General features: G+C 45.6%; 1 protein-coding gene across 3 annotated transcripts in view; it reads right to left on the minus strand.

The window, feature by feature from the left end:
- Window positions 1–17,805, minus strand: part of CNTN1 (contactin 1) — an 895,734-nt gene that overhangs the window by 249,871 nt on the left and 628,058 nt on the right. For all 3 annotated transcript variants that reach the window (XM_069228856.1, XM_069228858.1, XM_069228855.1), the window contains one exon: window positions 17,453–17,570. In XM_069228856.1, coding sequence (XP_069084957.1) covers window positions 17,453–17,570 — 118 coding nt within the window. The remainder of the gene's footprint in view (window positions 1–17,452; window positions 17,571–17,805) is intronic.

Consider the following 17,805-nt stretch of genomic DNA (forward strand, 5'->3'; position numbering starts at 1 on the left):
GTTCGTCTGGTTGCGGAGGGCCAGCATGTAGCTGACCACATCCTGAGGGGGTGCCTTTGGAGCTTTCTCCAACCCCTCCTTGACAATGCTTAAGGGTCCCCTGACAGAGTGCCCATAGAGGAGCTCAAAGGGACTGAACCCTAACCCCTTCTGGGGTACCTCTCTGTAAGCAAAGAGAAGGCATGGTAAGGCACTTACGCCTCAGGGTCTCAGGGAGGCCAACGATCATGCCTTTCAAGGTCTTGTTGAATCTCTCCACAAGACCATTAGATTGGGGGTGATAGGGTGTGGTGAACTTGTAGGTTACACCACACGCATCCCACATAGACTTCATGTATGCAGACATGAAGTTAGTGCCTCTGTCAGACACTATCTCCTTTGGGAATCCCACACGGGTATATATCCCCATCAGAGTTCTGGTCACCACTGGTGCAGTTACAGTCCTCAGAGGGATTGCCTCTGGGTAACAGGTGGCATGGTCCAGCAAAACCAGGATGAACCTGCTGCCTAGGGCAGTTTTGGGGTCCAATGGACTAACAATGTCGATGCCCACCCTTTCAAAGGGGGTGCCAACGACAGGGATTGGAATCAGGGAGGGCCTTAACCCTTTTTCCTGTTTTACCACTGGCCTGGCAGGTAGGACAGGATCTACAGAACGTATCTGAGTTTGTCCTCATTCTGGGCCAATAAAAGTGGGTGACAAGCCTGGCAAAGGTCTTGTCTTGCCCCAAATGTCCTGCCAGGGGAATGTCGTGAGCCAGTCCCAGTAGGAAGGTCCGGTAACACTGGGGGACCACCAGCGCACGCGCTGCCCTAATGGCCGGAACCTTAGGCTCACTGTAGAGGAGATCATTCTCCCAATATATGTGGTGATCGCCAGAGGCTTCACCTGCTGCCTGGGCTGAGGCTTGCTTCCTCATGCCCTCATGCCCTCTAGAGTGGGACATTCTTTCTGCGCCTTGCAGAATTCCTCCCTGGTGGGCCCACCCTCAACTTGCCAGCCAGCAAGCTCAGGTAGGTCACCTAGGGCGGCAATGTCTTCCCCAGTTGGCTCGGGGGCCTCCTCCTCAGGAACCCTGTCAACCACCACGGGAACTTCTTGGACCGTTTTCCTGCGCCCCTTGCCCTTCCTCTTGGCAGTTGTCTGGGCCATTGTTCCAGGCTCCAGATGCCCTTGACTTCCCTCTAGTTCAGCCATGGACCGTGGAGTCATGCTGGCTCCTGTGTCACGCAGAGCCTCCACCCTTTGCCCATTGATGGTGATCCACTGTCTATACTTGGAAGTATTGGCAGGCATGTGGTCTTTTGGCACCATCTCTGCATCCCCCAGGGACAGTAGGGTTACCTCTGTCTGCTCCCCAAAACTGACTGGGACCATCTCCTGCCCGAGCGCTACGCTAGCCAACCCAGGTGTCTGCCCTCCTTTGGGGGGGCTGTGCCCGCTTGGGACACTTGGAGTCACCCTCAGAGTGCCCATACTTATTGCACTCTGCACAGTGGGGTACACACCTCCCTGTCTTATGGTCAGTAAAACCTCTCTTTTGAGAATCAGACCGGGACTGGCTACCACTACTCCCTTGGGAACTATTTTGGGGGCCTTTTGAGAACTCCTTGTTTTTAAGTTTTTCTCCCCCCTCTTTCTTTTGATGGGAAACCTGACCACCTTTGTGGGTGTCCCCCCCAGATACCTTTTTGGACACTCTGGTACTAGTCCAGAGGTCCGCCTCCTCAGCAAGTTTCCTGGGATCAGTCAGCTTACTGTCTACTAGGTGCTGGCACAACTCTGTAAAACAAATACTGAGCATATGCTCTCTCAGAATCAAATTATACAATCCTGTGTAATCATCTACTTTGCAGCCCAGCACCCATCCATTCAGTGCCTTACTGGAAAAGTCAAAGAAATCTACCCATGTTTGTGTGGATAGTTTGGTGCTGTCCCTAAACCTCTGACGGTATTTCTCAGGGGTCAGCCCAAACTTGGCAAGTAAAATGGCTTTCTGAAGTGGGTATGTGTTTTGATCTGGTCTGTCCAATGTGAGAAGTATGTCCCTCCCCAATGGTGGCACATAACTCCACATAGCTGTACCCCATTGCCCTTCAGGAACCTCATGAGCCCTTAGTGCAACTTCATAAGCAGCTAGCCATTTATCTATGTCATCTCCCACCACAAAACTGGACACCACATTTTTGGGTATACAAACCTTCTTTTCTCCAGCAGGTCCTGTCTGTATGCTGCCACCATTACTGCTGTATTCAGACTGTCTTGCCTTAAGATCCAGCTCCTTGAGACTCAGTTCATGAGCCAACAAAAGTTTATTTTCAGACAAGGCTCTCTCAGCTGCAGCTTCAGCTCTCTCAGCTTCAATCTGTTTGGCTGCTCTTTCAGCCTCAGCTTGCTTGGCTTCTCTCTCTGCCCTCCTTTCCTCCTGTTGAGCCTCAATTTTCAGTCTTGCCATTTGCAATGGGAACTCCCTCTTCTCTCTCCTTTCCTCTGCGGTCAGGCCTTGATCAGGGACACTGCACCCTGGTCTGGAAGGGGGCACAATTGCAGTGTTAACATCACACACTGGTGGCAAAAAATCCTCTGAGGGGCCATTTTCTGGCTCCTCTTCCTCAGCATCCTCCTCTAAATGGGCTTCTGCCCAGGCCCTCAGCGCCACTTGAAAGTCCTCCTTTCTGGAGGTCCCTTGGGTGGGTACACTCATTTACCTGCATAACCCTTTTAGCTGTTTGACAGTATATGTCTCCAACAGGGCTAGGTCAAAATCTCCTGCTTGAGACCCACCAGAGACATGTTGAGTGAGGATTTAGGTTTTAGAAAATTGTAAGGAAAAACGGATTTGCAAAAGAGATAAAAATCAAGCTGACCTTCAACTGTGGGTAGGCAGTGATATACTTGGCTACTGTATGTCACAGCACAAATACAAGTCCTATCCTCACCACTGATCACCAATAATAGAAATGGGGTCTTTGGTTGGCAGTCAGGTTACCCTCTGTCCAAGCTAGGACCCTCACTCTAGTCAGGGTAAGTCACAAACAATCCAAATTATCCTGTGCCCACCCTCTGGTAGCTTGGCACTGAGCAGTCAGGCTTAACTTAGAAGGCAATGTGTAAAGTATTTGTGCAACAAATCATACAATAACACAATATAGCACCATAAAAATACACCACACAGTGTTTAGAAAAATATATAATATTTATCTGGATATTTGCAGGTCAAAACGATAAAAGATGCAATAAGAGATTGTAAAGATATCACTGGAAAGTGATATAAAGTGTCTTAAGTCTTTAAAAAGCAAACAAAGGGGGTCATTCTGACCCTGGCGGTAAAATCCGCCAGGGCCGGGGACCACGGATGCACCGCCAACAGGCTGGCGGTGCATCCCTGGGCATTCTGACCGCGGCAGTACAGCCGCGGTCAGAAACGGGAAACCGGCGGTGTACCGCCGGTTCCCCGCTGCCCTGGGGAATCCTCCATGGGATTCTGACCCCCATACCGCCATCCTGCTCCTGGCGGTTTTGCCCGCCAGGAACAGAATGGCGGTATGGGGTGTCGTGGGGCCCCTGGGGGCCCCTGCAGTGCCCATGCCAATGGCATGGGCACTGCAGGGGCCCCCGTAACAGGGCCCCACCAAGATTTTCAGTGTCTGCCATGCAGACACTGAAAATCGCGACGGGTGCAACTGCACCCGTCGCACCCTTTCCACTCCGCCGGCTCCATTCGGAGCCGGCATCCTCGTGGATGGGGGTTTCCCGCTGGGCGGGCGGGCGGCCTTCTGGCGGTCGCCCGCCCGCCCAGCGGGAAACTCAGAATAACCGCGGCGGTCTTTTGACCGCGCAGCGGTATTCTGATGGCGGGACTTTGGCGGGCGGCCTCTGCCGCCCGCCAAAGTCAGAATGAGGGCTAAAGTCTCTTTCAAGCACAAAGTACCTTGTTTGGAGTGAAAAATCTCCGCAAAGGGCCGCAGAGGAGGAGATGCGTGGAAATGGTGGGTGCGTTGGTTTCTCCCCTTCACACACAGACTTGCGTTGTTATTTTTCAAGTAGGGAAGACGTTGCGTCGATTTCCGGTGCGCGGACAGGTCTCCTCTGTGGGTCGCGGGGTTTTCAGACGCCCCGGGGTCTGTGCGTGGAATCCTGGGCATGTTGTCCGGCTGCGCGTCGTTCCGGTGGGCTGTGCGTGGAATTTTCTCTCTCATGGCAGGTGCTGCGTCGATTTCCCCTCTGGAAGTCGGGCGGCGTTGTGCAGGCGGGCCGTGCGTCGAAGTTCCGGTCGCACCGCAGGTGCCGCGTCGATCTTTTCCTCGCGAAGTCGAGCGGCATCTTTCCGGTTCGGCGTGCAGTGAATTTTTCACCGCAGAACAAGCTGTGCGTCGAATGTTTCGCCGCACAAGGAGTCCAGTTGCAAGAGAGAAGTCTTTTTGGTCCTGAGACTTCAGGGAACATGAGGCAAGCTCTAACCAAGCCCTTGGAGAGCACTTCTGCAGCAAAGCAAGAGAGCAGCAAGACAGCAGGGCAACAGCAAGGCAGCAGTCCTTTGTAGAAAGCAGTCAGGTGAGTCCTTTAGGCAGCCAGGCAGTTCTTCTTGTCAGGGTGCAGGTTCTGGTTCAGGTTTCTTCTCCAGGAAGTGTCTGAGGTGGTAGGGCAGAGGCCCTGTTTTATACCCAAATGTGCCTTTGAAGTGGGGGAGACTTTAAAGAGTGGCTTAGAAGTGCACCAGGTCCCCTTTCAGTTCAATCCTGTCTGCCAGGGTCCCAGTAGGGGGTGTGCAAGTCCTTTGTGTGAGAGCAGGCCCTCCGCCCTCCCAGCCCAGAAAGCCCCATTCAAAATGCAGATGTCTGCAAGTGAGGTTGAGTACCCTGTGTTTGGGGTGTGTCTGAGTGAATGCACAAGGAGCTGTCAACTAAACCCAGCCAGACGTGGATTGTAAGGCACAGAAAGATTTAAGTGCAGAGAAATGCCCATTTTCTAAAAGTGGCATTTCTAAAATAGTAATATTAATTCCAACTTCACCAGTCAGCAGGATTTTGTATTACCATTCTGGCCATACTAAATATGACCTTCCTACTCCTTTCAGATCAGCAGCTACCACTTCAATAATGTATGAGGGCAGCCCCAATGTTAGCCTATGAAGGGTGCAGGCCTCACAGTATTGTAAAAATGGATTTAGGAGTTTTACACTACCAGGACATGTAAACTACACAGGTACATGTCCTGCCTTTTACCCACACAGCACCCTGCTCTAGGGGTTACATAGGGCACACATTAGGGGTGACTTATATGTAGAAAAAGGGGAGTTTTAGGCTTGGCAAGTACTTTTAAATGCCAAGTCGAAGTAACAGTGAAACTGCACACACAGGCCTTGCAATTGCAGGCCTGAGACAAGGTAAAGGGGCTACTAAAGTGGGTGGCACAGCCAGTGCTGCAGGTCCACTAGTAGCAGTTAATCTACAGGCCCTGGGCACATATAGTGCACTCTACTAGGGACTTACAAGTAAATCAAATAGTCCAATTTGGTGTGATCCAAGGTTACCATGTTTAAAGGGAGAGAGCATATGCACTTTAGCACTGGTTAGCAGTGTTAAAGTGCGCAGAGTCTAAAAACCAGCAAAAACAGTGTCCAAAAAGTGGAGGGAGGCAGGCAGGCAAAAAGTTAGGGGTGACCATACTAAGGCTGTCAGGTCTAACACTCCTTCAGAGGCCGAGCCTCTGCCACTGACATAAGTTACTGCACCTCCATAGCAAGCTTGAGCCCTAAATATTGAAATCCTCTGTCTGTGCATTTTAGCCTCCCTAACACGACGTGTACGCCGCAGGACACAGAGGTCTTGGGTGCATGCTTGGTTTGCACTTGTACACAGCTCTCCCTCCTGAGCCCTTCCAGGAGAGCTGCATTTAGAAAGAGATCGGCTTATTGAAGATAACTGAGGAAAGGCTACAGCGCGAACATGGAATAATAAAATCACAAAACTGCACGTCTTCTATCAATATTACCTAAAAGTAAAGACTGGGGCGCATCAAAGCGAGGTACCAATAGCTATGAAAAGTTTTTAACAATTATTTTTCCTTTCCTGAAAATGACTACTGCAGAAGGCCAAAACATTCATGCCACGGTTTTAACCCTTTACCCCTTCTTTAGAGTATTCTGCTAATATGCACATTTTAAATACCACAGGCACACAACCAGGATTTGGTAAGTTTTCTGACATTTCAAATATCCTGGCCATATGCCAAGATTACGCTTGTTAAACTCGCAGCCTTCGCCCCTGTGTAAGCGTGACATGCACATAAGGGCGTGGAAAACGTGATTCAAAACACAGTGATAGCCTATGGCAGCTTTCATTTGACACAATGAAGGAAAGCATGATCTATCCAGATCGCTGTGCTCACGCGGCAGGAACAAAGTCATAACAAGCATTTGCAATGCAATAGGTCTCGCATTTGCTTGAGTTAGAGCTACTGGCATTGTAAATTCATAGCTGGACTTTTCTTGCCACATAAATTAGTCAACCCTGCCTCATAATTTCGTCTTTTCCTGCCATATAATTCCAGTGACCCTCAATATAACTAAAGCACTTCTATTTACCTTCTTCCTCTATCTGCAGCAAAAATGTTGCCATTTAGCATCCTAATTTGAATCTGCCATGCTAATTCCAGTACAATACCACTTTCACCCCACCATCAGAGCTGGTGGCTGGCTATCACAATCCCCCCCAAAAAAGACGCAAGACAGCCACATAGGAGAAATAAACTAGAAGGGTAACTCAAACATATCAAAAGTGTTGAAACAGGCATACTGTAATAAGGATGTTAAATTGGCCTGAATTATGGTTCTAATTGTGATAAGAAGAGATTATTAAAACATATACCATTTTCATATAAACCTTTATTAGAAATAAAATGTTGGCATTAGACTATAATGCTCAAAACAGCCCCTTGAAAACCTTAAAAAGATAATGAATAGTGTTACTGTGTGTGTGGGGGGAGGGGGGTTAAAGAGAGAGAGCATGAGGGAGAAAGAGCGAGGGAGAGTGAGATAGCGTGAGAAAAAGCGAGAGGAAGAGTGATTGTCTGCTCCTTTCACATCTATAGTTGGTCTAGGCTATCATGTTCCTTGACTACCTCATGTTATTTGTTAGGCAGTTGGGCAGACCTGAATCACATTTCCTTGTTTTGCAGTCTGTTTAATGCCTGCAATAGACAGTTTAGCAACTAGTGTCTTGCTGTACAACTTGTGCGCTTGTATTTTTAAAAACAAATATTCAAAAACATCTTAATACATTCAATTGCAAATATTTACAAAGGCGCTAAATGCAATGTACGTCGAGTTTATATTCTAAAGAATTTAAAAATGCTTCTGATTTTACATAATATGTAAGAGTATTTAATAATTCAGCCACCAGACCTATGAATACAAAACACTGGAAAAAGCCCTATGTGAATCTACTTTACAGAAGGAAAACCTCAGACGAGATGCACATTACATTAGAAACAAGCCCACGAACCAATGAAAGTGATGGGCGTGATATGGTTATGGTTAAGAGCCCACAGAGAGATTACAGTAGGCTAGAGCGCTTGTGCGCTCGACTCCGAAAAATGGCTTTTATTATTAGCAAGCCGGTGCATGAGTAGTGAGCGTATACATCAAAGAGTGCTTCAAAGAAGCGAAAACGCAGCGTTATTAAACAGGAACCTGTACACATGAAATAAGGTCTTCAAACTGGGGGCAGGTGCCCCTAAGGGGGCCTCAAGGGGTCTTGGGGGGGCGCCAGACTCTGGCTAAAAGAAGCATTATACAGATAACAGGCCTTTGTTTTAAGCAGAAGCATGTTATTGCATTAAAAAAATTATAGCAGTACTTAATTGCAATGTTTAAATAGGTCTAGACGTATTTAAACATTGCCATCTTTATAAAATAATTGTGAAAAATTCTGAAGGGGAGGCCTAATGATTTCTATTTTCAACTGGGGGTGGGGGGCATGGCATTAAAAAGTTCGGAGACCACTGAGCCAGCATGTTTCAAACATGAACTCCAGCGCAAAGGGATGTATCGAACACTAACTGTTAACAAGCATTGGCAATGCAATATGTTCGAACTATCGTCGCTAGAAATTAGAATGTCTTTTACTCATGTGTTTTGGTTTGGAGTGCAGTGGATGTATATGGTGTGGGGTGGATTTATGGGGGTTGTACTGGAATTGTTAGTTGTGGAATTATATGGCGTGGAATTGTGTGATATGGGGCCAGATGTAGCAAATTTGGAAATTGCGACTTGCAATTTGCGAGTCGGAGCGACTCGCAAATTGCAAATCGCAATTTCCAATGCAGAACGGTGTCTCAGACACCGTCTGCGAGTCGGTATGGGGTCGCAAAGACCCACCTCATTAATATTAATGAGGTGGGTCGCAAATTGCGGCCCCATACCGACTATGGGGACTCGCAAACATGGAGGCCTGCTGTAGTCAGCAGACTTCCATGTTCGTGACTGCTTTTAAATAAAGCAGTTTTTTTTTTTTTTAAGTGTAGCCCGTTTTCCTTAAAGGAAAACGAGCTGCACTTAAAAAAAAAAACGAAACCTTTAGTTTCGGTATTTTTTCAGGGCAGGTAGTGGTCCCTGGGACCACTACCTACCCTGAAAAAATAATTTGTGGTCCATTCACAAAGGGGAAGGGGTCCCATGGGGACCCCTACCAATTTGCGAGTGGGTTACCATCCACTTGAAGTGGATGGTAACTGCGACACCATTTGCGACCGCATATGCGGTTGCAAATGGTATTGCATACCACTCCGAATCGCAAATAGGAAGGGAACACCCCTTCCTATTTGCGATTCTGAAATGCATTTTACGAGTCGGTCCCGACTCACAAAATGCATTTCTGCATTGGAAACTGGAATTTGCGACTCGCAAATGGCATTTTTTGCCATTTGCGACTCGCAAATAGTTTCCTGCATCTGGCCCATGGAGTGTATTTGTGTAGAGGAAGTGTGTGGCATGGTGGGTAGATAGGGTTGAGAGCTGCACAGAATAGATAGAAAGGAAGATAGAATGGGATAATAGTTTATTTAGGAAGTGATGAATGAACTAGAGACAGAACAGGAGAAAGATTGCCAATGCAAACAAAGAAAAGTGGTGGCCATGAAGTGGCACACACAGTTACTACACACTGGGTTATGCAGTTTGATCCAGGAATACATGCTTGAATCAGGAAACACATATGGGCGCTAGAGTACTGAATATGAATTGAAACCTCACACCTAAGTTCCATAAAAACATGAAAATGTTGCACATAAGCAAGCTCAAAACCTTGCAGCTATGTCCCATGATTTAAAATGTTTTGGGGTACACACGCTCAAGTGTATGCAAACCTCTTAACAGAAATGAAGCGCGCAAATCGCTACCAACCCACTTTAATCACAGAGACCCTGCTGTTTTTAGACGCCCCTTGTTTTACCTTGTAACATTGCATTGTGGCACCGATAATGAGGAGCTAACATCACACAACCTCAGGTTTCACAGCAATGGAACAGAAAGGAAGCCAACAAGACATCAAACTGCAGGTTCCCTTTGTAAGTGAAACGTACGCAGCCATTTTGAAAGAGTAAAAAATGCTTATGTAATAAGTCTGTGTGCAAACCATCATCCTTGCTGTGTTTGGAGTTGTTGAAATATTCTGAAATTACGTTCACAGTAATTAAACTAAATAACAGTAAGTCCTAGTCATCAGTAATGCTATATGGTGCAACTTTTTTCTTTGATTTACGAGGTTATAAACACATTGTAATCTGTTTTCATTTGGAAGATGCCCCCTTCCTCCTCCACACCCTTATGGTTGGCATCATGATGTTCATGGGAACCCTTCGTTTCCCAGAAGTCGCACCATGTACCGGCTTCTGTATGCATCCTTGTCTGTTTAAATGTGCGTGTGTGTACATGAGTCAGCGTGTGCCATACAGTTTGTGCGTGTGTGTGTACGAGTCAGCGTGTGTCATAAAGTATGTGCTCATGCGCGTGTGTGTGTGTGTACGAGTCAGCATGTGCCATAATGTGTGTGCACGTGCGCATGTGTGTGTGTGTCTGAGTCAGCATGTGCATAGTGTGTGTGCGTGCACGCATTTGTGTTTGTGTGCGTACAAGTCAGAGTGTGCCATAAAGTGTGTCCATGTGTGTGTGTGCATATGTGTGTGTGTACATGAGCCAGCGTGTGCCATAAAGTGCGTGTGAGTGTGTGCATGTGCGTGCATGACCCAGCTTGCACCAGAAAGTGTGTGTGTGTATTTGTGGGACACTAATGGTGTGCTTCTGTACTTCGCACATTCCTTAAACTCACACTGGCCATTGCCACCATGTGAGGTTAATGTGGGCTATTTTGAACAAAGTACTAAATGACCTCCTTTGAGTCATTCGGTCTATACATTATTTTCAGATCAAAATTACATGGTGCAGTGAAATGCAATGAGTGGGAGACATCTTTCTTTAGCGCCATTTAAAAAAAGAGAGCGAGGGCAAGCTGGCCCTGGAAAAGCCCCCCTCTGATGCATTTTTGAATGCAATGGTGTTATGTTTGCTCGAGTTAGAGCTCTTAGCGTTGTAAATTACTAACTGGACTTTTCTTGCCACAAAGACTGAAAATAACAAGAGAAAGAAAGCGAGGGCAAGCTGGCCCTGGAAAAGCCCCCCTCTGATGTTGGATTATGTTTACAGAGGGAGTTGGTGGGGAGGAGGGACTGAACACACACCCACAGTGTAAGACAAACATGCAAATACTAAAAAAAAAAGTCCCTTACAGAAGAGATAAACAGGACATAGCGTAATTCTACAGTACTTTGTGCTGCTCCCAAAAAGAAAAAGGCAGGACAAAGAGGCAGAACTTACCACTAGCATGCAAGGATTTTTAAAGGACACTGGAACCAACAAATGAAATCACTTGAATTTGCTTGAACCCATATTATAAGTATACTTAAAAGTATACAACACGTCAAACGCTACGCTCGACCTAAAAAGATTAAAAAAGTGTCTGCAATTTCACCACACAGATTGACTTACACCATCTGAATTTTATGGAACTGCTGTAAAGGATACAAAATGAGGTACAGCAGTTGCTGGCAGATGAAGTGGTGTTTGAAAAGGTACACCTTATAACAAGGCAATTAATTAAGCCTTGGATGAGGACTAAACACTATTTTTTTTAACGTTTTTTGATTAATTTCACATATTTAACAAGCTGCATGTACATTACACATATCACAATCAGATAGAAATTTACAAGCAAGGAACATAAAAAAAGGGAAAAATAAAATAAACAATAAGTCGTCCCAATACATAAACAAAATGATCAGATCGGAAAATCTAACTAGGAAAACAAAATCCTAAAACAGCGTGTGTTCAATAATCAAATAAAATGTCAGGGAACGTTTAGTCATCAGCCTTAGTGGGAGAACAAGACGTGGGCTGCCTAATCCTAGTGCAGAGATAAGGTGGAAAAATGTGGCTGCAGAACCCTGCAGTGCTAAAGTTTTGAGAGGGTACACAGCATCATAGATATATAGTTCATGGTGGTATTTTTCTTTTCAATGGATGTTGGACATAGATCAAGTAGCAACAAGTCCCAGTTTGTGACCTTCAAACATCCCCATTTCTTCTGCACTCACATAAATGTACCTCATTTTCTGCTGTTGCCCACTTGTAGTGTTCAGTTGTCCATACTCCCATGCTAGCAATGCATTGCTAGCAATCTCTTGGTAATTAGCAATGCCAAATCAACAAATCTGCAGTTAGGCCTCTCAGCCTTCGGTCAGGGCATCAGTGTCATCAGAAATATCCTGAAGTTAAACAAATGGCATCTGCATGTCAAGGAGTTGACCTGGTGTGTCACCTGCCTCCAAAGGCCTGAAATAAGGGACAAGCACAAAGCATGTGAAAGAACGCTGCTTCAGCTCCTTCTCATCTTTGCCTTGAAAAGGGGACCCTGTGCTTACATTGTGTAATTATTTTGGTGTTATCTAGGTGGTCTGCTTCCATGTCAGCTTCCCACTTCATCTTCAGGGTCATTACTTCGCATTTAACCACTATTGAAATAGAGCAGTAGAAGATCATCACAAGCTTCTTAGAGTCTTTGAGAATGAGAAGTGCCTGCAATACCTTTTCTACAGCACGTTTTGTGGGCTCACAACCCAAGGTTAACATAGCCACTTTTACCAGTGACATACCCAGTAAAAATTGCTCCACTAGAATATTATAATTCATACATATCTGAGAAATCAGGAAGTGACCCTGAGTCAATTAAGTCACCCACCTAAATCAAGCCAGTGTTAACTCAGGATTTCATATGCACTTCCCACACTATTTGAAATCTAGGGAAATCACCACTACGGTAGTTTGTGATCATTCACCAAGTCCAAATCTTTTAACACATCTAGGCTAACGGTACAGAACTGTGCTTAGTAGGGCAGGACAGGCCGTGGCAATTCTACTACTTTGGAATAGACCTTTTGCCATAGCTGTTGTGCCGGTATTCTACATATGTAGGGATTCTCAGCCCACTCCACTGAATACTGCCATTGCATCATTCACTGGAGCTAGGCCACCAGTTAAAAAGATTCAAAGGGGAGTGTGCTTAAGATACTCTCTTTTATCGGTAAATGTAATTTGGAAGCAACACTACTGTACCGGAATTACCAATACAAGTTAAGCAGCAGGGAATTCAGTCCCTGTAACAGTTGTTGCTTAAAGGATTTCTAGAACATTAACAAAAAAATATACAAGAATCGAGGTAGGAGCACTGTTATAGAGAGGACCTTATTACCTATCGACAATATTGGGCAATGTTTCCAGGAAACTATCAGAAACTGAGCAGCAATGATGGCCCTAGTGATGTTACAAGCAATGACATCCTCTGACTGCCTGTACATCTGTACATCAGATACTGAAAGAGATGTGGTTCTTATCCACGAACTAAGCCTGTCTGAAAGATCAATCTGTGCTCATGAATGTGAATGAGGTGGAAAGGCAAGATTTACTCACATTGACTTTTAGGGAGTCAGATGTTCCATCATGCACTCCAAGACCAGCTGGACGTTATGCATGTGAAGAAGAATATTGTCCACATATAACAATATTGTATGAATGTCACAGTTGATGCTGATTCTGTGTGTCATGCCTATACATCTTATATAAAGTGCCAAGTGCTCATTTGCTAAAGAAAACAATACTGGCAACAGAGGTAATCCTAATGTGTTCGTCTCAATATCAACCAGGAACCTGCAATAACATCACCAGCCTTGAAACATGCTGTAAGCTGCAAGTACAACAGCTGATTCAACATTATAAACTCCTCCCAAAGCCCATGCAGTTCAGGGCATTAAAAAATATACACTCAAGGGATAGAGTCAAAGATGTTTTTCATATCGATAGAACAACTGCCGATCCCAGAGCAGCCTGTAACCAAAGCTCTGTGTATATTTGTGTAGGTTACCTGCCTGGCACAATAACAGGGTTTGGGTTGCCCAGCACAGGCAAAAATGCAATCAACCTACTGGTAGTGACTTTTCCCAACATCTTACTAAGTTGGACAATTAAAGGTGGGGGTATTAGGGCTCAACTGAATAGGGAGCAAGTGAATCACAGTTGAGCTTTAGCAAAACTGTGAAAATAACTGCCTGTATAGTGTGTGGCAGGGCACATTTTGGCCTTGCACTCAAATACCTAGCCAGTGGTAATCACTACCTGGAGTGTCTCCATTGTAATGGTGGTTACTATGAGGGTTGTCAAACATCTCTATCCACTTGAGTGTCAGTATGTTTGGATTGGCGCTTTCTACAGGGCTGCAGAGCATGACTCCTTTAGAACCAATGAAGAGTAAGTACATTCCTGAATGTTCACTAGGCAAAACTAACAGTGAATTCCTGTGACTTTGCTTATCTTTAGATATAGCTGGATATTTCCGGCCAGTGAGCAACATAACACAAGCCACTACAGCCCCAGTGGTGTATGGAGGCTCACAGTCCTTCAGGGGCCACCCAAAACTTCAAGGGCCAACATTCAGCCCAAGGCAAAGGAATATCTATGAGTTATTGGAGACTCGGGAACCCCTCAACACATCTGCAGGGGGGCCTCACCATTTTGCTTTATGCCACTGCTGTTCGTTAGTGTTCAGGTCATAGCCACTAGTGAGTGGGAAGAGGTAGAACATACATTGAAGAGGACCAAGGATAGCGTCAATGTCTTGGTTGATGCTTTAAGGAGTAAAGTGTGATGGAAGGAGCCTGAGATCCCAAACAGCACACAGGCGTGGCCTTTGTTTTTTGGAAAGATGAATTCCTTGCATGCATCCAAAAAGGTTGATTGGGCCTCTAAGGTGGACAGGGGCTTCTGCAGGGAAAAGGGTGAGGCTGGAAATTATTGAATAGGGTGTTGGATTCTAGATGGGAGAACAGTCTCCTGATTATGACCATCTATGATAATATCTAGAAGATGTGGTGATCCTGACAGAAGGGTGCAGAGTGGGAAATTAAAAGAATGAGGTGAGTAAAAGTACGTATAGAAGACCCTTCAGCTCTTTCTCTCAACATTTTTAAGCCTGGATATATGTAGCGGCCTACTGTGCCCATGAACATTAATTCACTGAAAGGCCAGGGGTAGCGGATGTGACATCACACTGCATTTGACCTATATATTCACTTACCCACATATGCTTACACATTAACATACAATCACACATTGCCCACTCTTTCCCACATAAACACACTCTCACCTGCATGACCAACATACAATTTAAAGCATGTTTATTTCCTACCTCAAACGCCAGGGAGGTTTATATTCTAACTAACAGAACTTCATTTTTTATTACACTTATAGTGAATAAAATAGTGTTATTCACTATTAGAATAATAAAAAAATAACTTTAAACAAGGAGATTGGAGCACTAACCGTTGTGTCCATAAGCATGAGGAGCCCCTGTGTTTCCACCACTGATTTTACTATGTCTGAGTCCAGGCGTCGCAAATGCAGTGCCAGGGGTTGCAAGGGGAGAGTTATGGGTTGCAGTTGCAACCCCTAAATGACGTGCATGAGTCTGTGCCCCATGCAAAGAACAGGATAAGCTTTATTTACCTTTAAACTGAAAATTGTAATTGATGGCTGTTAGACCTGACAGCCTTAGGGTGGTCACTGCTAACTTTTTGCCTGCCTCCCTCTACTTTTTGGAAACTGTTCTTGCTGGTTTCAAGACTCTGCGCACTTTACCACTACTAACTAGTGATAAAGTGCATATGCTCTCTCCCTTCAAACATGGTAACATTTGGATCATACCCAATTGGACTTTTCAATTTACTTCCCTAGTAGAGTGCACTATGTGTGCCCAGGGCCTGTAGATTAAATGCTACTAGTGGGCCTGCAGCACTGACTGTGCCACCCACTTAAGTAGCCCCTTAACCTTCTCTCAGGTCTGCCATTGCAAGGCCTGTGTGTGCAGTTTCACTGCCAATTCGACTTGGCATTTAAAAGTACTTGCCAAGCCTAGAACTCCCCTTTTTCTACATATAAGACACCCCTAAGGTATGCCCTAGGTAACCCATAGGGCAGGGTGCGGTGTCGGCAAAAGGCAGGACATGTACCTGTGTAGTTTACATGTCCTGGTAGTGTAAAACTCCTAAATTCATTTTTAAACTACTGTGAGGCCTACTCCCTTCATAGGCTAACATTGGGGCTGCCCTCATACATTGTTGAGTGGTAGCTGCTGATCTGAAAGGAGTAGGAAGGTAATATTTAGTATGTCCATAATGATGATATTGAATCCTGCTGACTGGTGAAGTTGGATCTATTATTACTATTTTAGAAATGCCACTTTTAGAAAGTCAGCATTTCTCTGCAGTTAAATCGTTCTGTGCAGCTTCTTGTGCATTCACTCAGACACACCCCAAACACAGGATACTCAGCCTCACTTGCATACATCTGCATTTTGAATGAGTCTTCTTGGGCTGGAAGGGTGGAGGTCCTGCTCTCACACAAAGGATTGCCACACCCCCAACTGGGACCCTGGCAGACAGGATTGAACTGAAAGGGGACCTGGTGCACTTCTAAGAAACTCTTTGAAGCCTCTCCCACTTCAAAGGCACATTTGGGTATATAAACAGGGCATCTGCCCTACCAACTCAGACATTTCCTGGAGAAAAAACTTGTAACCAGAGCCTACATCCTGCCAAGAAGAACAGCCTGGCTGCCCAAAGGACTCACCTGGCTGCTTTCTGTGAAGTACTGCTGCCTTGCTGTTGCCCTGCTGCCTCACTGCTCTCTGGCTGAGGTGAAGAGGTGCTCTCCAAGGGCTTGGATAGAGCTTGCCTCCTGTTCCCTGAAGTCTCAGGACCAGAAAGACTTCATGTGTTCAAGAAGGACTCCTTGTGCAGCGAAATTCGAGGCACAGGCTGCCAGAAACAACGCACAGCCTGCACCGCTGTGAAAATTTCACCGTACGCCAAACCGGAACAATGCAGCCCGACTTTGCCGAGAAAAGATCAACGCAGCGCCAGTGTAGCGACCGAAAACTTGACGCACGGCCCACTAGATCAACACATAGCCGAGCCCGAATGACATAGCCAGACTTCCAGAGAGGAATCGACCCAGCGCCTCCCGTGTGGTAGAAAATTTGACGCAACGCCCACCGGATTAACGCAGCTCCTGTGACTTTGTCCTGCCAGTGCAGGAAACCACACACCGTCCCTGGGGCATCTAAAAACCCCACATCGCGAAGAGGATCCACGACCGAGCGCCAGAAATCAGCGCACAGCCGTCCCTGCGTAGAAACTAAACGACGCATCGCCGTGTGTGGCCCAAGAAATCAACGCACACCCCTTCATTTCCACGCTTCTCCTCCTCTGCGGCCCTCAGCGGAGATTTTTCACGCGAACCAGGCACTTTGTGCTTGAAAGAGACTTTGTTTGCTTTTAAAAGACTTAATACACTTTATATCACTTTTCAGTGATATCTCTACATTACTTATTGCATCTTTGATCGTTTTGACCTGCATCTTATCAGATAAATATTAGATATTTTTCTAAACACTGTGTGGTGTACTCTTGTGGTGCTTTATAGTGTTATTGTATGATTTGTTGCACAAATACTTTACACATTGCCTTCTAAGTTAAGCCTGACTGCTCAGTGCCAAGCTACCAGAGGGTGGGCACAGGATAATTTGGATTGTGTGTGATTTACCCTGACTATAGTGAGGGTCCTTGCTTGGACAGGGGGTAACCTGATGCTAAACAAAGACCCCATTTCTAACAATGGCAACATATTGATTATAACGATGCATTCAATTCCAAACAACCAACGGACTATAAAAACATTAAACGTTCTAAAATGCTTAGCTGCAAGTAAACGTGCACCCTTAATTATTAGTATAATATTTAGATAAGAAAAATAGAGAGACATGTTTGGGTCCAATGACAGCTACTGACCTAGAATCTTTAGTTCTGCATTGGCAGATATAGTGCCATATTTGTTTTCAGCTATACACTGATACATTCCAGCATCCTCCAACGTCAAGCTGTATATTCTCAGTTCACCTTTATGGTACTACAAAGCAAAAAATAGCATAAAACATAAGTTATTTCATAGAGTGGGCTTTGGTTTTGAAGATGCTAAACTCAGTGTGGTTTCTTAACACTCACAGACAACAGATATGTACATGAGCACGTGTTAAATGTCAATCCTGGAGTGCTTTAAGCGGTAGCCAGGGAGCAGGAGTCAGAGAGGCAGGGAAGGGCACTGCGGGGCCGGGGAATGCTGGGGTGACTGTTATCCACTCCCC

The sequence above is a fragment of the Pleurodeles waltl genome, chromosome 4_1 (genome assembly GCF_031143425.1).
Source record: "Pleurodeles waltl isolate 20211129_DDA chromosome 4_1, aPleWal1.hap1.20221129, whole genome shotgun sequence".
NCBI lineage: Eukaryota > Metazoa > Chordata > Amphibia > Caudata > Salamandridae > Pleurodeles > Pleurodeles waltl.